Source organism: Camelus ferus, chromosome 14 (assembly GCF_009834535.1).
Source record: "Camelus ferus isolate YT-003-E chromosome 14, BCGSAC_Cfer_1.0, whole genome shotgun sequence".
Lineage (NCBI taxonomy): Eukaryota > Metazoa > Chordata > Mammalia > Artiodactyla > Camelidae > Camelus > Camelus ferus.
The window spans coordinates 11649027-11669335 of NC_045709.1; the positions used below are offsets into that span (position 1 = coordinate 11649027).

The 20309-nt window shown below is 38.7% G+C and overlaps 1 protein-coding gene across 10 annotated transcripts in view; it reads left to right on the forward strand.

Annotated features, from left to right (window-relative positions):
* The window catches only part of LOC102509320 (phosphatidylinositol 3,4,5-trisphosphate 3-phosphatase TPTE2), a 90867-nt gene that overhangs the window by 49653 nt on the left and 20905 nt on the right, over positions 1–20309 (forward strand). For 2 of the 10 annotated variants that reach the window (XM_014554980.2, XM_032496240.1), the window contains exons 2-16: positions 829–918; positions 3790–3837; positions 4578–4631; positions 5857–5910; positions 6967–7020; positions 8143–8193; positions 8309–8362; positions 9345–9398; positions 10462–10563; positions 12540–12590; positions 14361–14522; positions 15806–15925; positions 17554–17653; positions 17776–17839; positions 18600–18664. In XM_014554980.2, the coding sequence (XP_014410466.1) occupies positions 866–918; positions 3790–3837; positions 4578–4631; positions 5857–5910; positions 6967–7020; positions 8143–8193; positions 8309–8362; positions 9345–9398; positions 10462–10563; positions 12540–12590; positions 14361–14522; positions 15806–15925; positions 17554–17653; positions 17776–17839; positions 18600–18664 (1086 nt within the window). In that variant the 5' untranslated portion in view covers positions 829–865. Of the gene's footprint in view, positions 1–828; positions 919–3789; positions 3838–4577; positions 4632–5856; positions 5911–6966; positions 7021–8142; positions 8194–8308; positions 8363–9344; positions 9399–10461; positions 10564–12539; positions 12591–14360; positions 14523–15805; positions 15926–15954; positions 17034–17553; positions 17654–17775; positions 17840–18599; positions 18665–20309 lie in introns of those variants that run through there. The other 8 variants (XM_032496243.1, XM_014554981.2, XM_014554982.2 and 5 more) reach the window with 8 other exon arrangements.

Genomic DNA, 20309 nt, shown 5'->3' on the forward strand with positions numbered 1-20309 from the left:
CCCAGAAACCTGGCTCTGCTTCGCCCGCCCTGGCTCTCGGGGCGCTGCCTCTCGGGAACCGAGGCGGCGGCCTCCCAGCTTTGGGCTTCCTACTCCCACTGCGCGTGAGCTGGTATCCCTCAAAGGTATGGAATTTAACAGGTGACTGGGTCCCAAGCCCAAAACTCAAAATCAACATTTATGCCCAAATTGGTCTGTTTATAAAATTAAAAAAAAAAAAAAATTCCTATTTGTGTTTATCTTTCTCTCCTTACCCAGAATTTAGGGGCTTGTGGCACACTTCCGGCTGCCTCAGTGTGGTCATCATATGACTACTTGCCAGCTTGGCAATGTCTTTTATTCTCCGGTGATTTATTACAGTTTGTATGCATGAAATCTGCTCTGTGAAGTGTTGAGGGTCACATCTCTTTATTATTCTACAGAATCTTTCAGGATGTGATTTACTCTACAGAATATCTCATGATGGAAATCTCATGTCACTATGATCATGTAAAGTTGGTTTGAAACGGGTTTTGTTTCATTTTTTGGGTCCTGTGTAGCAAGTGGGCAATCTTTAAAGTGTCCTTACTTGAGCTAAACTTAAATTTTATTGAACACTCAAAAAACATTTCCCTCTATTTCTTGAACTACAGTATTAGGGACAAATACCCAATGCATGTTTCACAGGATTGATAAGATTGCACAGAATGGCACATTTTATGCTTGTGGATTCAAGACTTTGGAAATGCTGACCCATGCCTAATAAGTCCTATGTATGACTTTCTTTCTAACTGGTGGAATATCATATGTGTTTTAAACATGTTAAATATGTGCTTTTACTTTTCTTAGATTAATTGTAGATTAAATTCAACCACGAGACAATGCCATGAAGAGATTAAAGGACAACCTGTGTGGTTGGTTCATGCCTCAAAAAAATAAGTAAGTGAGAAGATTCAAAGTTACTGAATTTTAAGCATAATTTCAGCCTCCGTTAATAGAATCCAATGCACGTGTACCTTTAATAAATGTAAATCATATGCAAAAGAAATTGGCAAACAATTTAAAGACCTTGTTTTATGCCTGTAACTTCCTTAAAAATACCACATCTTAGGCAGTGTGCTAGTGATAATATGCATGTACCAGTTAAGGTCACTTCAAACTTCTCCTCCAGGGGTGGCTGGTTGCCCACATGGAGGATGTTCTGTCTGGAGGTGGTAACCATTTCCAGACACAGCCACTACAAGGGCTTCAGTTGTCCCATTTCCATCAACACCTGAAACATTGCTAATTACCACAGAGACGGTCACAAATGCATTTTTATTAGCAAGATTACTGGTTTGCAAATCAGCATGATGGATATGAGAAATACACAGATGTTCAAGGTCTGTGAATTGGCAAAAGTAAATAACAGTAACTGTCTCAAGGGATGTAACGAGGACTAATTGAAGTAATATTTGTGACGCGTCAGCACAATGCCTAGCACTTGGTAAATACCATTTCAATGTTTGTTAGACGAAATATCACTTTTGTGGTATTATTTAATTTGGGCAAATTTATCCTTATTTAAAATTTTTTTCCATTTTATTATTTATTCTTAGATGTCGATAATCTATGTATTAGATATATTTTTATCCTCCATATCAACTGGCTTTTCTTTTGTATGTTGTCTGTCTTAATTCTTTTTTTTTAACTCTTTTTAAAAATTAAAAAATTTTTTCTTGTGGGCAGAGATAATTAAGCTTATTTATCTTTAAGTGGAGGAGGTACTGGGACTTGAACCCAAGACCTTGTGTTTGCTGGGCAGGCACTCTACCCCTGAGCTATATCTTCCTACCTATATGGTCCCTGTCTTTATTCTTTTCTACTATTTTTTCTGGGAGAGTTTCTCAAGTTCATCTTCCAACTCTAAACTAATTTGCCTTTCACATGTATCCAAACTACTCTTTATCCCATGAATGGATTCTTTATTTCAACAATTCTACTTTTACATGTAAGATTTCCTGTTGGGTTTTTTTCCTTAAGGCTTCTTATTCTCATTTCATGTTCTTAACATCTTCCCTTGTATCTGTAAGTGTGCTTCTCATTCATACCCAAAAACCTTGGTCAGTGTGTTCCGCTGGTTCTGCTTCAGATGGTACATGTTGTTCAGTTTGTTGTATTTCTTTTGGTTGTTGTACTCTGTTTTGACTTGTGAGCTCATATTCATTGTGGCCGTCGGCCCCTCTGTCTAGTAACCAGTATTAGGGAAGGGCTGAAGGTGGGACAATCTCAGTCTGTGGCTGTTGTCTCAACATAATTATTAACAGCATGTCCTTGTCACTTTCAAGTGTCCTGGCTTGGGCAAGGTATTATATAGGCAACTAGTTGAAAGCTGGGACCTAGGGTGTGTTTTTCTCAGTAAGTTTAACATGAGGGGAGATGATAAGCTTGGGCATAGAGTTTCAGGGACCACGAAACACTATGACCAGGTAATTCGCGTGGTCAGGTGTACCACCTTTAAGCTCATGGGCAAAGCAGCCTTGGAGGAGGCAGTGACTCTAGGTTGTCACCTGGGGCTTTGGAGATGGGCTGGTTGTGTAAGAGTGAATGCTCAAGGACTGCTCTTCAGCCTTTCGCTGTTCTCATCAGCTAACCTAATGCCACTGGAGTATTATTACCTACCTACACCTGGGTGGTTGCTACTGGTTTCTACTGAGAAGGCAGTGATTGTCTCCAACTAAAGGGAAAGACAAGAACAGAACTTAAAATTGTCCTGCCCCCTGGGCGCCTCCAGACTGACGCCAGCAGCCCTTTCCCTCAGCCTGTCTGCCAGTTAAGGGTGGACTCCTCTAGAATGTCCCAGGGTTTGTCTTGTTGTTTCTTGGAATTCATACTTCTGTTGGACTTCTACAGTTTTGGGAGGAAGACTGTCTCTCATCTCAGATAGGAACTCAAGATTTCCCAGGAAATTATGGAGTGTATTACTTTGAGAATCTTTGTGTTTAAAATTTAAAACATGTATGAGTTTTATATTGTTGTCACATACTGGCTTTTGGCATAGCATTTGGTGAAGAAGACAGGCTGCCTAACCAGTAATATTGGTGAAATGGTAATTTAGCAGGCTTTTATGACGTGAACAGATGCAAAGTGCATTTTCATCTGTCTTATTTGACAGGTGAGGAAATTGAGTTGTGAAGAGGTTAAATTATCCAAGCCAGTGATTTGGTGGTGGGAAGTCTTGATTTTGGATAAGATAACCAGATATGTTTTTGAAATTCAGAGAAAAAGAAAAAGGAATCATTCTAAGCATGCTCTACCTCCAGTTCAGAAAAAGAAAGAAAGAAATATTATACTATATAGGCCACTGTTGACCTAACTACCTGTTTCTTCTCTACCAAATGATGGACAGGGACTAGTCATTGGCATTGGAATATTCACTGTTCTGGCATTTTCTTTTTCTGTATCCCTTCCTTAGCTGTTACCTGGATCCACCTCCCTATCCCTGTGTTCTCACATCTTTCATGTTTCTCAGATTCCTTCCAGAGTGTGTGAATGTTGACAAATTGGGGAAGAAGAAAGGAGGTTTAATAATGCCACACCTCCCTTCCTTCTTTCTTCTCCTTCCAGTGGATTCACAGACACACACAAACACACACCCCAGAGGCTGTCTCAGAGGTCTCAGTGCTGTCCCCTGAAACTGTTTCCTTAGCTTCTGCCATGTTTCTTCATGATTTTACTTTTCATATGCTGAAATTCTATCAGGAAAAAGAATGTAATTGCCTTCCAAACTGTCTGACTTGATTTTTTGTGTGTTTTTTCACCCTTTGGCAGAGTTATGGATGCCCCTTCGGGCTCCTCTGACAACAATGACAATGTGAGGTGAGTTGACCTGACTGAGCTGAGTGGGGAAAGGTATTGGGAGCAAACTCATAGTTTGTTTGTGATCCTCAGTAACTAGCAGCCAGACGTCTCAGGAAACTCTCAGAATGTCTCTGTGTGAGCCTCTGCCCGAAGGGGCCGGCAGAGGAGGGAGGAGGTGGTAGCCGTGGAAAGGGCGCTGTGGAGCTCTCGACAGGAAAGAGTGGCCCTAACTGACGCCCGGCTCTGTCCCTCGCCCCCTGGAGCTGGGCTACCGCCTAAGGCTGGTGTCCCAGCTGTACACCCTCCTGCCGTGTTGCAGAGAGCCCCTGCCTCAGGCTTGTATTTATTTGAACCAAACTGAGGAACCGAAAAGGAATACATGATACAAGAAGAGTAAGGATGTGCTGAAGGGACTTGATGATCAGGACATTAGCAGAGGCTTCAAGATGGTATACCTATAGACTGAAGTTGAACTTTGAAGTAAATTCAGCCTCAGTGCAGTTACACATGAGAGTCAAGTTTAGCAGTAAATAATTGCATTTGTCTTGATTTTTACTGGGCTTTGCGGACAGGCCTAAGATCTTCATTTCAACTATAATAAATCCCTATTTCTAAGGAAAACTGAAATACTCATTGCCAAATAACTAACTTCCAAATAGATTTCTAGGGTTCAACTAGTTTACAAATTGAGGACTACTTATAACTAATTAACTCTATGGAGTCACTTGGAGTTTGATTGTATGTTTTTAATTCCTTAGAAGTGACCCAAATGAACTGACATCAGGAATCCATCATGGAGTCACCCATGAAAGGTGAGGAATATATTAAGGGGTGGGTGGATGGGATGGAGAAATTTAGTCTCAGGACTATCTGTGGCAGTACAGAATTTTCTGGACAATGATTTAAAATCCTTTCTAAAAAGATAGGGGTTTCAATGAATTATGTTTACTACATATTTTAGATTCAAGGGATTCTTGAATAGATTCAAGGATTCTTCAGATAAATTGATTATATTGCTGTTCTGTATAGAATATCTCTAGTGATACATTTCTGCATTTTTGGGGTATTCAAAGTAAAACAACAATTTTCCAGGCTGGGTGATGGTAATGGAGACAATAATGTTCCTGGTTCATATGAATAAGTCAGTGTCAAGTTTGAAAGGCAGGAACTGTTGGTGGATCTCTTTTCATTGGGAAGGTAGGGTTTACGCTGAGGCAAGGAGAAAAGGGAGACTAGGGAAAGATATCAATGTTTGGGAGGGAAGGGGTTACAATAAATCATCCTAATTTGATTTATAGAAAAATACCATGTTTTTAAAAATTACATTTACCACAATTAAATATTCTAGTTTGAAAATCTTCTTCTACTTTTCAGAAGAGTTTGAGAAGATCGGTATTAGTTCTTGTTTAATGTTTAGTAGATTTTACCAGTGAAGCCATCTGGTCCTGGCCTTTTGTGTTTTGGAAAGTTTGATTACTAATTCAGTCTCCTTCCTAGCAACTAGTCTGTTGAGATTTTCTGTTTCTTCATATTTCAGTCTTGGTAAGTCATGGGAGCCTGCTGCCCCAAACCCAACCCCCCATCATATGGAGGGAGCCCCTGACTCAGGCCTACAGTTACTCTGCAGGATTCGAGGAGCAGGAAAGATGACCAAGATGAGGAGTCAGAGGGTGATGAAGGGACTTGAGAAGCAGGAAGTTAGGTGAGGGGAGAGGGGTGTATAGCTGCAAACTGAAGTCGAATTTGAAATAAATTCCACAAAAGGCTGCTACATATTGGGTCAGATTCAGTAGTAAAGAACTATACTTAATTGTTGAATTGTTAACTTTTACGGTAGGTCAAAAATATTTATTATAAACATATAAAAAATCATCTCTAGGGAAGAGGAGATATCAGATTCCAAATAACTGATTTACTTTACTGATGTGAGTTTTCTAAGAATCAACCAGTTGATAAGTTTAAGAATCACTGTAGCTAATTTGAAAAAAAGTCTAGAAGTCATGGGATATCTTACTTTGTCTATTTTTAATCCTTTAGCACTTCCCTGAATAATCTGACATCAGTATCCTCTGAAGGATTCACCAGTGAACAGTGAGATATAAAGCATAAATACATATATGTGCACTATGTACACACACACACACAAATGCATACGGATACAGAGTGAGATTTGGGACGTTCACCCTAGGAGCACCCATGGGAATACAGAGTTCCTTTGATAGTATTTCTAAAGTCCTCTTGTGGTTAGATTCTATGTATAATATTCTTTGTCTTTGGAACTGAACTAGAAAAAGAGGCACAAGACAAAGAGAGGATTTCTCACTCCTAGTCTTAACTCTCAGTTACTAGCAGCCAAACTTTTAGGAAACTGTCCGATTGCCTATGTCTGAGACGCTAATAGAGTGTGTCCGGGGAGGAGAATAACCTATTCAGAGCAAGGAGAATGATGGTAACTTGTAAGTAGTAAATAAATAGTAGCAGTGGACAGGGAGCAGAGGAGGCCTCAACGGAAGAGAATGGAGCTAAGAGACCTGGATCTGTCCCTCACCCGGCAGATTCCACCACCAAGTGAGGCTAGTGCCTCAAATCCAAATGCACCATCATATGGAGGGAGCCCCTGACTCAAGCCTGCAGTTGCTTGACTGTATCCCAGGGGCAGGAAAGACATCCTTTGTTTCTAAAGAGCACAATCATGATGGAGCAATTGAGAATCAGGAAATTAGATTGGTCAAGAAAGATGGGAACCAGGAAGGGGGTGAGTATAGCTCAGTGGTAGAGCGTGTGCTTAGCATGCACGAAGTCCTGGGTTCGATCCCCAGTTCCTCTATCAAAAAAAAAAAAAAAAAAGGGTACTTACAAACTGAGGTTGATTTTGAAATAAATGCTACCCCAAAAGGCTGTTACATATTGGGTCAGGTTCAGTAGTAAAGAATTGTACTTAAGTCTTGAGTCATTACATGTTTGACAGTATAAGACATTCATTACAAATATGTAAAGCCTCATTTCTTGGGAAAATAACCTTCCAGGTTTCAAATAATTGATTTACATATCAGTTTTTAAAGGGTCACCTAGTTTATAATTTGAACCAAAAAATTCAAGTCTAGAAAAGTATGTGGTGTCTGACTATGTTTCTTTTTAATCCTTTAGCACTGCCTTGACTGAACTGACAACAGGAATAGCTGATAGAACCAGCACTGAAAGGTGAGACAGAAATAGAGAGAGATGTAAACAAAAACATGTATATAAATGCAGAGAGAGGCACATGAGAATGAGAATGAGAGAAACTGGGAGGGAGCCGAAGAGGGGAGAGAAAGATTAATTGAAATTGAGATCGGTAATTTGGGAGGTTCATTTTTCAAGAGTATCTGTCACATAAGTGTCTTTGACATTGTTTCTAAATCTTTTTTACTTTACCATATGTAAGTATCTTTCTATCTTTTTTGCATCTAGTTGGATAAAAGAGAAGCAGGTCATAAGAGAGATGCTTCTTATTTTTTTATTTTTTATTTTTTTAAAAAGGTGAAGTGAGAATTTATTAGAGAATGGATAGTACACTCTCAGGAGAGAGCGCGCAGGCTCAAGGGAGCGGCTGCCCTGAGTTTCTTTGACAAGTTAGCTCCATAGGGTGTAAAAATGAATGGGCGGGATATTCACTGGGGAGGGAAGGGTTTGGGGTCGCATTCCCTGATTATCATCCCAACTCCACCTTCCCAAAGGGAGGACGGATTTTTGTCCTTATTTAGTCTGGATCGGAAGTGTCATGGCGTCGGTGCATGATGGGTACTTCTAATTTGCAAGGCTAATTTTATTGAAATGAGGGTATAATGAGCAAAAGATCATATTTGGATACTAGAAATTCCTGCTCTTTCTCACCTTTCTTTGTTCTTCTCCAGGCCACTAGTTATCCCAAAAGAGATGCTTCTTATACTCATCTGTTTATCACTCTTAAGTGGCTGCCCCAAATCCTAGGAGACTATCCAAATGCTGGTGTATGAGACTCTCCAAAAATGGGCCAAGAAAGGAGAGAAACCTCTTTTGGAGCCAGGAGAAGTCTGTACTCCTGAAAGTGTTCAGGCGTAAAGAAATGCCCAGAAACTTGATCCACTGTTTTTTTGTTTGTTTTTCTATAGGACTAAGATTTTCATTACAAATGTATAAAGCCTCCTTTACAGGGAGAAATTAAATGCCAGGTTTCAAATAACTGATTAGAATGTAATTTTTAGGGCAACTATATTATAAAGTGCAGAGTAATTGTAGCTAATTTGCATTTTAAAATCTAGAAAGACATATGGAATCTTATTATGTGCATTTTTAATCCTTTAGTTATGACCAAAGCCAGTTGGAAGAAGTAATTTGTGTTCAAGCTTTTGAAGGGTGAGATATAAATATGTATAGATAGAGTGGGGGATGGGGTGGGTATTAAGATTTGTGAAATTTACCTTGGTGGTATCTATAACATATCTTACTTTGTCTATTTTTAATCCTTTAGCACTTCCCTGAATAATCTGACATCAGTATCCTCTGAAGGATTCACCAGTGAACAGTGAGATACAAAGCATAAATACATATATGTACACACACATACAAATGCATACGGATACAGAGTGAGATTTGGGACGTTCACCCTAGGAGCACCCATGGGAATACAGAGTTCCTTTGATAGTATTTCTAAAGTCCTTTCTAAAGGACTAAATTTCTAAAGTATTTCTAAGGACAGAGTTTCTTTGACATTTTAAAGGCTTTTTTTCCCTCTTTTTTCCAGCCTCAGTATGTAACTTTCTTTCTCTTTTGGATCTATTTGGGGTGGGTGGGTGGAGAACAGGTCATATAAGGGAGAATTCCTACCCCTGGTCTGTTAGTTTTCTTGTTTAGGATCAGCCAAAACCCTTATAAAGTCTCAGATTGCCTGTGAATAAGAGTCTACTAGACTAGGCGAGGAGAGAACAGAGTTGTATTTGGGGTGAGGAGAAGGTAGTAGTGGACAGAGAGCAAAGGAGCCCTCCGCAGAAAAAAAGGATCTAATAGACCCTGGAAGTGTCCCTCCCTCTCCTGAGCTCAGCCACCATGCGAGGCTGGTGCCCCAAACCCACCATCATGTCAGAAGGAGCCCCTACCTTGTCCTGACCATGTCTGAAGGGCAGGAAAGATATCTATGATTCGTGAAGGATTAGTAGGTGGTGTAGGGGCTGGAGAAGGCAGAAAATTACAGGACAAATGAGATGAGTACCTACAAACCGAAGTTGAATTTGAAATGAGTTGACTCACAAAATGGTATTACACTTGGACATTAGGTTCAGGAGTGAAGAAATGTACATACATTTAAGTTTTTTCACAGGACTAAGATTTCATTGCAAATATGGAAAGTTCATTTCTAAAGAAAAATTAAATACCAGGCTTCAAAGAACGGATTAAAATGTTACTTTTAGGGCAACTGGATTATAAACTGCAGAGTAGTATTGCTCATTTGCATTCAAGAATCTAGAAAGACATATGGAGCCTTACTATGTGTATTTTTAATCCTTTAGCGGTGACTTAAGTGAATTGAAAGAAGTAGTCTGTGTGAAAGACACTAATGAAAGGTGAGATATAAATATACAGAGGGAAGAAGGGGGAACACTGAGATTTGTGAGATCAAATTAGTTATGGAGTTCTTGTCTCAGACAGTTATTTGAAAACTATCCACAGAGGGGAAAAAAAGATATTCATAATACATGAAAAGTATGGTGGTGCAGAGACCCAGGTTCCAAATAACTGACATATAATTGTTTTTTGAGTTCAACCAGTTTGTAAATTTTACAGAAAATGTATCCAGTTTCAACCAAAAAAGTGAAGTCATTTGGTTCTGAGTAAATTTTTGATCTTTCACACTGACCTGAATAAATTATCAGAGGTCTTTGGCTCCTTTGATATATCTTACTTTTCAGGAATGGGGCCATCCAAGACTGCTGATACCATTTATTTGGGTCAGTAGTATCTATATATATTAATCTCTGTGTGTGTGTGTGTGTGTGGGTAGTGTGTCTATAGAGAGAGAGGGTGAGAAAGACAGAGACAGAGATACAGGCAGAGACAGAAAGACATAAGGAAAAACAGCAAGAAAATATTTGTAAAATTCAGTCTTGGAAGTACCCATGGGAATAATAGTTTTCTGGACAATGAGTCTAAAATTCTTCCTATAAAGTTAGGTCTTCCACAAATGAACTTAAATGTAACACAGAAACAGAGTCACAGACATAGAAGACAAACTTGTGGTTGCCAGAGGGGAGGTGGGTGGGAAGGGACAGACTGGGAGTTCGAGACTGGTAGATACTGACAGGTGCATATGGAATAGATAGAGAAGTTTATACTGTGTAGCATGGGGAAATATATACAAGATCTTGTGGTACCTCACAGGAGAAAAGAATATGGGGATGAATATATGTATATTCATGTATGACTGGAAAATTGTGCTGTATGTCAGAAGTTGACACAGGATTGTAGACTGACTATAACTCAATAAAAAAAAAATCAGATCTTCCAGTGAGTTAAGCCATGTTTCCTATCCTTTAGATTCAGTGTTCTTTCTCTTCAAATAAGTTTTTCACATCACTTCCACGTAGCAAATCTCTAATGTTGTATTTTTGCATTTGCTGGCTGTTAAAGTGGAGTGGAACAGCTCTCCAGTTTGGATGATGGTGATGTTGAGGAACAGCTCTCCAATTTGAATAATGGTGATGAAGACACTAAATGTCTCAATTTATGCTGGTAAGTCAGTTTGAAGTTGGGAGGGAGGGAGCTGTTGATGGATTTCTTATCTTTTCAAAGATGAGGCTTGTGTTGAGGCAAAAAGGAAAATGATGGGAAGGTATCAAAATGTTTAGGAGGGAAGGTATACAGTAATAACTCTAATTAAATTTGCATGTAAGTACCATGCTTAGAAAAATATTTCCACGTGTTCACAAGTAAATGTTCTTCTAGTTTGAAATGTGAAAATATCCTTAGTAGATACAAATTTTATTATAAAGTTTCTTTAACAGAGGACTGCAGGATGCTACTTGTGCTTCAGTTGCGTTTCTCATTTTTCTTGGATATATTCTGATTCCTAGTTTTGTTGATTTTTGTCTATGAGCAAAAGGGACTGATAGGAAAAGCAGACATGTTTTGCCTATTAAAGACCTCTTCATGTCCACTGGGATTTTATTAATTTTGACTTGTTTCTGAGTAGTCTCACAAGAGTGCTTCTTATTTCATTGATCTGAAGGCATTTTTGCCTGACTCTGCTCTCTTTAATCTGAGTTTACCCTGTAATCGAGGAGTATAGCCTTGTGTGTTATGCATAGTTTTAGGGGAATATCCAAAGAACCAGCCCAGTGCCTTAGTGCTTTGAGTATGGCCACATGCCTTCCTTCACCATCTGTGCAGAGAAAAGTATCCAATGGGAAAGATAGGACCTGCCCCCAATGCAGATCCTACCCCTTTTCAACATGGGCATTTGCATACACTCTTTTTTAAACATTTCAGTTGTGTGTTTATTTGGGGTTATTTTGGGAGATGCTGAAAGAGAGAAGAGAGGCTAAAGCTGCCCCAGGCTATGCCTTTGTACCCCAGACTCTGTAAGGTGTGATTCTGTAAATTCACTTTGTCAAACAAGTTCTGATTTATTGTAGCATTTTTTTGCTACCCAGAGATCCAATAGTCCATCTGGGACCAGAAGGGGCTTGTATTAAGAGAACAGCAACCTCAGGAGAGGTTCACCTCTTGGCCAACCAGTCCCCCATCCACATCAGCCTCAGCTCCCTTAGCCTGGGCGGAGGTGGTGGTGCAGATGGAGAAGGGAGAAATTAGAGGGAATGGGGAGATTTTGTATCTCAGATTAGCCTACCAGCATCCATCAGTGGCCAGTTTTGGCAGGTGTCCCAGTTCTGTTCATCATCTATCCTCCTGCTGCAGTCTTGGACACAGTCTATGAGCATTGCTCTGGGATCAAATCCCACTGGAGGTGGAATTAAGGGCACATGTTGGAGGCTTCAGCAGGACAAGAAATTGCTTCCCAGTGGCTACCTTATCCCCAGCCCTAGGCTGAAATGAAGCTTAACTGGAGGTGCTATCAAACAGTCTCCCCCTCCTCCTAGTGGAAAGAACCCAGTCTCTAGGATGTTTCTCCTTTGAAATGTATCTTACTAAAATTTCTCACCTCCAAAGTGCACTTGCAACCCCAGATGGGAGTCTCATGAATGTTTAATTGTTGTCTTCATGGGGTGTCTTATTTCAAGAGATGAATATTACAGGACAGGAGTATCATTTACTCTCTACCCATCCCTGAAGTCCCTTATTCTACTGCTGTTGAACAGCTCTGGCCATGATTTGATGGCTGGAACACAGATCTCACCTCCCAATTCCCTTCATCTCCATGCTGAGTTGCTTTAGTTGTTGACCCCAGGTTTAATATTACCATAAAGTTGGGGCTGGGGCTTCACAAGCAAGGGAAATGTCACTAAAAATCTAAAGTTTAGTGTTTTATTCACATATATTTCACCTAGGAAAGTTTTTTAAAAACTCATGAAGCCACAAGGTAAAAATATTAGTTATTAGTGAAAAGCATTTTGTTACGCAACTTCCAAAGACTTTAAAAATGATATTTATAAGGGCCTTTGTTTATTGGTTAAATTCATATTGTATGTTAGGAAAAATCTGTGGTACACTTGAAAGCTCTGAAATTTTACTTTTACTTCTTTTCGCAGCCTCGTTATTAAAGGAATTGCGTACATAATTGTATCATCCTTTGCTTTCAGGTATGTGAGACTCTAGAAAAGGAGGTAATTAAGTATGTATTACAGTTAATATCAATATTTTTTAATGGCAGAGGATCTCGGAAGGGGAAAAAAAGAATTTCCATTGTCAGTATGTTGCTGAGTAGCCTTTATGCTTTATAGTTAATGCAACCCAATCTCTCTTGGAATTTTAATTTAAGCTGAATATTAAGAATTGCAAAGAAATGGCATTTATTTGAATCTATATTTTTAATATGTTTTTCTACCTGTAAAAGTAATGAAGCATGCACTTCAAAATTCTGTAATTGTAAGGAAAGTGTTTTAGTACCTTATTCATCTAGGATTACTCCTTAACTCTGGAAACATTCTGTTTAGCCTTCTTCTCTACGTGATTGTAAGATTTCATACTGTGTTACAGATTCCCACAATATACTTACTTCCTTTTAAATGGATATTATTTTAATTTGCATTGCAATTGCAAAAAGTGCTTTGAAGATCAACCTATCTTCATAGATTGTACAAATAATAAAATCAATTTATGGAAAATGTGTTTAGAATATATAAGAGCAAGGCTTAGAAGGTACTTCTAGAAGGTACTCAATCATATATATATATTTATGGAATTGAATTCCTTCTCATGTGCCCAGCACTGTGCCAGAAGCAAGCACTAATTTGTAATCATGTACTTGTTGAAAATCTCACTGATAAGAAATCTTACTGGTCAAAGTGGTCTTTTAAGAGCTTATGTTAGTCACGCTTTCACTTGGTCTTTATTACTAAATTCTTTAAAAATATCAAGATGAGTGTGGTGTGAGACACGGAAGCAACCTGAATGTCCATCAACAGATGAATGGATAAAGACGATGTATGTATGTATGTGTGTGTGTGTGTATATACATATACACACACACACATATATACACACACATATATATGCACACACACACAATGAAATATTACTCAGCCATAAAAATAAATAAAGCCCTTTGCAGCAACATGGATGGACCCAGAGATTATCACATTAAGTGAAGTAAGTTAGACAGAGAAAGACAAATATATGATAGCACTTATAGGTGGAATCTAAAAAAAATGATGGATACAAATGAATTTATTTGCAAACTGGAAATAGACTGACAGACATAGAAAACAAACTGTGGTTACCAAAGGGGAAAGGAGTAGGGGGAGGGATAAGTGAGGAGTTTGGCATTAACAGATACACACTACTATATATAAAACAGGTAAATGACAAGGACCTATGTTACAAGGGAACTATATTCATTACCTTGTGATAACCTATAATGGAAAGGAATCTGAAAAAGAACATATATATATATATATGTATAACTGAATCACTTTGCTCTACACCTGAAAATATTACAACATTGTAAATCAACTATACTTCAATTAAAAAGATTAGTGAGTTTAATTTATTATGAGAAATTGGTAGAAGGCCCTTATAAAATTCTCAAATTTTAAGAAGAATTTACAAGTGGAGACAGTGATTTTAATTCAGTTTGCCTGTTCTATCTTGGAGTTTTAGTCTGATGTATCTATTATAAAAGGGCGTGATAACATGAAGTGGTTTAGTGGGAAGGTTATTTCCCTAACAACTGCATCTTTGGGTGAAAGTTGGGCAAGTTATTTTGAGGCTCTAAGACAAAGCAGTTCTCTTTACTACTGAACAGTTTAATCTGAAATAATGACATTTTGGTATCAGGTCATTGGCCTATAGGTAGTCTAACTGTAGGGGTGAAAACCACTGTCTTTATTCTGTTTATTTGTTTGTTGTAGAGTAACTGGAATTTTGCTGGTCTTTGTGGATATGTGCACCATCATTATGGACTTATTTCTCACTAAAAGCACAATATATATTCCTATGGAATACCATTTTGTTTCTTTAGCTATTGCTGCGTATTTTTTCTTGGATGTTTCCCTTCGAGTGTTTGTAGAAGGGTAAGTGATCTTTTAAAAAAAAAAAAAAAAAACACATAAAGCTACTTTGTACTGCTCTGGGAATTATCCCCAAGTCATTACCAGGCCAACCCAACCAAATATGTTCCAAGTTATCAAAATAATTCTCCTCAAAGGCATGGTCCACAAGAGAAACAACAATCTAAATCCCAATTTCTACTAGATCAGGCTTTAATATCATTGTTGCAACTGGCACTCTAGTTGCCAAACAGTGTGTTCTAGGTGGTTCCTTCAACAGGTGAATGCAAAGCGTTTGCAAAAATGGGGCCAGGCAGCTAATATGTCCATATGCACATTATTAAGAGGAACCTGTGTGTGAAGTATAAGTATTAAGACTTTTATTAAGAAATGAGCTGAAATAAAAGCTGACAGTACTAGATAATAGATCACGAACAAGCCCCTACCTCAGTTAAAAGAGAAATTTGTGTTAAGGTCTGCAGGAGAGCTGAGACACACTCATCCCGCCAGGGAGGCTTGGTGCTGAGTCAGCAGCAGATTTTCTGGCTGTTGGCTTTCCGAGAAGGTGGGTGGAGGGAGCAAAACCTTGGCGCTGGACTGCTGTGAGTCAGGCACTAAATCCCCTAGGCTCACAGCATCCAGAAACTTCAGAATGCGCTTGTCTCCTCTCTGGTTGAACTTCTATCCTCATGTCTCTGAGCTGAGGACAGTTGCCCACTCCCAGGTTACTTACAACCTAAAAGGAGCTACCCCAGGATTGGAAGAAGCTTTCCCAGGGGCCCCAGTGCCCATGGCTGAAGGAGCCAGCGGTGGGGAGAAGGCGCGGTGGCTGGAAGTTCCACTTTGCACAGGGAAGGCCTCACCAGCCCACTGGGATTCCACTGTGGGTGCAAAGCCAGAAGATGAGTTTGCAGGGCAAAATAATGGACCTCTCTCCCTCTCACAAGCCCCTCTCGAGCACCTCTCACAGCCCCAGTTTCTCAAGGGCTGTGACATGTTCAGCTTCCATTGTCCCATCTTTCTCTCCCACCTATGTGAAGGCAGTGCTTGTCTCTTGTTCAGTGGTTTGGTTATATCTCTTATTGGTTATATACTTAAATCGCCAAACTGATGCTTTTGTATTATATAAGTATAAAATAATGAGTATGGGTATTTTTTCCCTTAGCCTAGTCTAGTAAACGCATTTTCAATCATTCATTGACATAGAATTCTTAACAGGGTTGAGTCAAGTAATTTGTGCTCTTAAATATCCTTATCTATTATGTGGGGAAGCATAAACTTACTTTTCTTGCTGTTTTTTGTTGCAGGGTCCTACCGTATTTTTCTAATGTATTTAACTCCTTAGATGCCACCATTGTCGTGGTAACTCTGCTGCTTGAAATTGTTTATAACGCTTTTGGCTTTACGGCTCTTAAAGATGTCCCCAAGTAAGAAACTTCAGATTCACCACTCTTACAGTTTCTTCTTCTTCTTCTTCTTCTTTATTCTGCATTTTCCGTGCCTTTCTTTTTCTTTTTGTGTAATCTTTTAAACTCCAGATGTGCTAATTCTTTGCCAGACAAGCTGCTTGAAAATGAAATGTTTAGATCAATTTCCACATACCTGGAAACGAAAGGATGGTGGTGTTGAGGGACCAGTGAAGGGTGTACCATTAGTTGAATGAAGAAGACAGAGCACCCAAAGAAGAAATTGGGGACTTGCCTCTTGTCTTAACTTTAACTTCTCTGCATTTTGAAGTTCCCACTTGAGCTTCAACTGCAAACTTCTTATACATGAAATTCCTGGGTCTTTCCTATAACCGAGAGTATTTGGTTGGATTTGTGCCAGTATAGCTCTTTTGGTGGTAGTGGTGGTGGTGTGGAGTTAATTAGGTTTATTTATTTATTTTAATGGAGGTACTGGGGATTGAGCCCAGGAACTCATGCATGCTAGGCATGAGCTCTACCACTGAGCTACACTATCCTCCAAGAGTATTTGGTTTGAGTCTCTGCAAAATTTGAGTGACTCCAATGATGATTCTCTAAAAAAGAACAGATGGAACAGAAAACCAGGTGACACGGAGGGCATCACAGAGGGAGAATTCTGCAGTACCCTTGAAATGAAGAAAACTGAGGCAGAGTTAGAACTGTTAGGGACCAGGAAACAAAAATGTGTACGAGAGACTGATGGCCTTGTTCTTTTCCCTCCTCTTTCTGCTATGGCATGAGGAACAGAAGAGCAAGTGTGCTGTGGGATGTAGATGTTGGGCGGCTCTCTAGGCTTATTCATTAGTCAAATAGCTTGCTGCTCTCTGCACTCCAGCTTCTCAGGACTTTAATTCGGGTCTCAGCAAAACTTGACAGTGTTTGATAGGCTTTTGGAGTTAGAATAACTGGAGCCAGTATGGTCCTCAGACAGGCAGCCGCAGCATCGCTGAAGGCAAGAAGAAAAGCACCTCAGGGCCCACCCTAGACCTACTGAATCAGTATGCATACTCCAGTCAGAGAAGCACTGGTCCAAACCATCAGTTCTCTGCCACTCAGTTTCTTCCTGATGGTAAGAGAGACACTTGGAAAGTACCTCAATCTCCTGCCTGCCTGTTGTGTGTTAACAGTTCTGGTGAGCCTCTATTACTCATGGGAATGACAAAGGTGAACAAGAACTCTGTTTTGATGGGGAAAAGATTGAAAAATTCTCCTCTTAAGTTGCAAAAGTTAAATCCACAAATTCTGAGAGTCTATCATTGAACTATTTCTTTAGTCCAGAGTTTTTCAACCTCTCCACACTACTGATACTTTGGACGAGCTTTTAGGAAGGGAGCTGCCCTGTGCATTGGTGTGGAGCAGCATCCCTGGCCTCTGCACACTAGATGCTCGTAGCACCGCCTCACATACAGCTGTGATTCCCAAAAATGTCTCTGGACGCTGCCAAACATGCTCTGGGGTGGGTGAATTAGGGGGTGGTGTGTGTGTGTGTGAAATTGCCCCTGGTCAAGAGCCACTGCTCTAGACTTAGAAACAGAGGATTTTGTCAACATGGACTAAAACAGAAACGGATCTTTTTCATTTATCGTTAGATTGACAGTTTTTACCCGACCTCTACGACTTTTCGTTCTGTTAAGAGCTGTTCATCTGGCTCATCAAGAAAGACATCTTGAAGCACTGACCAGAAGGATGGTAAGTGGACAAAAAATGTCAATGATGCAAAAAAAGTTTGTATTTTGGAAAATACTTGCAAGCATTGTAGATATCCATATATTCTTTATTTTTTACAAATTAATGATGCTTTAAACTCTCAGGTTTCAGAAAACAAACGGCGATATAGAAAGGATGGATTTGACTTGGACCTCACTTATGTTACTGGTTTGTGAACTTTAACTGTTGATTTGCCTATATAAAGGTCACATTTTTCTTGTGTGTGAGTAATTATATGATTATTTTGTTCTTGTCCTGTCTAAGCCATATTCTTTCAAAACATTCTTTATCCTTGAAGACATACGCCACTCTGGTAGTGTGACATATTCGGAGTTTAACCCTGACAGTGGAAAATCTTAGTTGTCATCTCAAATCCAGCCTACTTGTTTATAGTACAGAAAGTTGGATGGATTTTCACCTGACTCCCTTTGTTTGGCTTAGAATTTATTGAGTTCTAGTAGTTACCCTTGGTCCGAAGGATTTCAGAGAGACCTGTTCTTTAGAACCCCAGAGATAAGGTCATTGCTTTGTAGGTCTCAGGTTTCTGAGTCAGGAGCACTGGAAAGCACCCTGGGAATTCCCAACATTGCTGGAGCCCAGAGTTCTCATTTTATTTTGGCGTTTAAATAAGAAATAAATTCCCACCACAGGGGGGCGCTTCAGGCTAACATCAACACAAATCTGTTGCATAAGGCTTGGAACCAAGTGAGTCTTCAACACTATGTTGAGTTTAATGGTCATAATATTGGATACTTCAACATGTTATGTTGATTATCCTGAGGGTTAGTTAGCTTTTTTGTTGTCCTTCTCAATCCTGACAGTTCTTTTCTATGAAAAAGGAGTCTGATTATATGTAAACTGAGTTCTCATATATTGTTTCACATCTATAACCTATAACATTCGTAATAGTGACTGTTTTGACTTCCAGAACGTATTATTGCCATGTCATTCCCATCTTCTGGAGGGCAGTCTTTCTATAGGAATCCCATTAAGGTAAGAGGATTTATCCAACAAATGCTCATATTTCTCAGTAAACATAGACTGTGGAGTCGTAAGATAATATTGGCCCAAAGATTGTAGTATTCTCCTAAAAACTTACTCTTTCAGGTAAAAAATTATCATGGGTTGATATCAATTAGCTTTTGCTGTGTTACGAACCACCTCAAAACTTAAATGATTTATATTAGCAATCGTTTACTTAGCTCATGATAATGTGGTTTGTGAATTTGAGTCGGGCTTAACTGGGTGGTTCTGCTGATCCGGGACTGGCTTTCAGCAAAGCCAACTCATGCATCTGTGGGCTGCTCCTGGACGTCTGAAGGTTGGCTAGTCTAAAACGGCATGACTGGATGGCTCCATGTGATGTCTCATTCTCCTAGCTGGCTAGCTTGGGCTTGTTCACGTAAGGCAGTGGCAAGGACCCCATGAGCAGCAAGCGAAAGAATGCAGAGCCCCTAAATGCCCAGGCTCAAAACTAGGATAATGTGGCTTCTGCCTCATTCTATCAGACAAGGAAACAACAAATGTAGTCTAGATTCAAAAAGTAGAAAATGGATTTCATCTCTGGCAGACAGGAATTGCAGCAAATTATGGCCATCTTTTGTGGTCTATCCTAGGGGAGAAGGATGAGAATTCTTTAACTAAAATGTGTATTCTTAGGTTTAGAGCCTAAATTACGGTGGAAGCATACTGCTTTAGATTCTGTAGGTTAAAGTTCAAACATTAAACAATGTTTACTATGAAATTCCAGTTAAAAGTCATTGTTTAAGAAGTTTATGTGTGTGTGGGTGTGTATACAGTAGTGCACCTTCAGTCATTTTGCTCAGGTACATCATTAAAGTAATATATTAATTTTTCCAGTACAGTTGTGTTTCATATTATTTTTGACATTCACATACTCTAGAATATGTTAGAAAGAAACATAAAATATTCACAATTGTTCAGAAAAGCAAGCAAAATGAACCTGCCCAGTTCTTCTGAGATGGTCATGTTGGCTTCATCAGCATATTAATTCTACAAAATAGTAAGCAAATGTTTGAATACAGTTTCCAAGATAAAACACATTTTCTCATAAATAATAAAATTTTTTTCTCAAACACCACAAAAGTATACAAAAGAATTTTAGTTTTGAACAGATCTCTCAGAATGTATTTAACCTGATATTTCAACAAAATTAACATTTCCATGGTTTCACAAGGATCAGATTTTTAATTAATCAGAGGAAAAAAAAAACTGCCTTGAAAGATGTGAACTCAGTCATTAGTAATAGAAAAAGTATCCCACTGTATTTATATCTTATAAAAACAGAAAAATATAACATTTCCCCCAGAATAATGTGTATATAATTATATATAATGTGTATTATATATACTGTCCTATATATCATATATTAGATAATATATAGTATATATAATTATACAATATTTATTAGAATAATATTTCCTCTTAAAAATAAATTGAAATATATATTATGTGTTATATAGTATATAGTTGTATAACATAATTACATATAAATCATATAAATATATATTACTCTTTATAAATATATATTGCATAATTGTATACAACATAATTATTTCTATATAATGTTATATAATATATATTATCTTACCTAGGTTGTATTATATAACATATATAT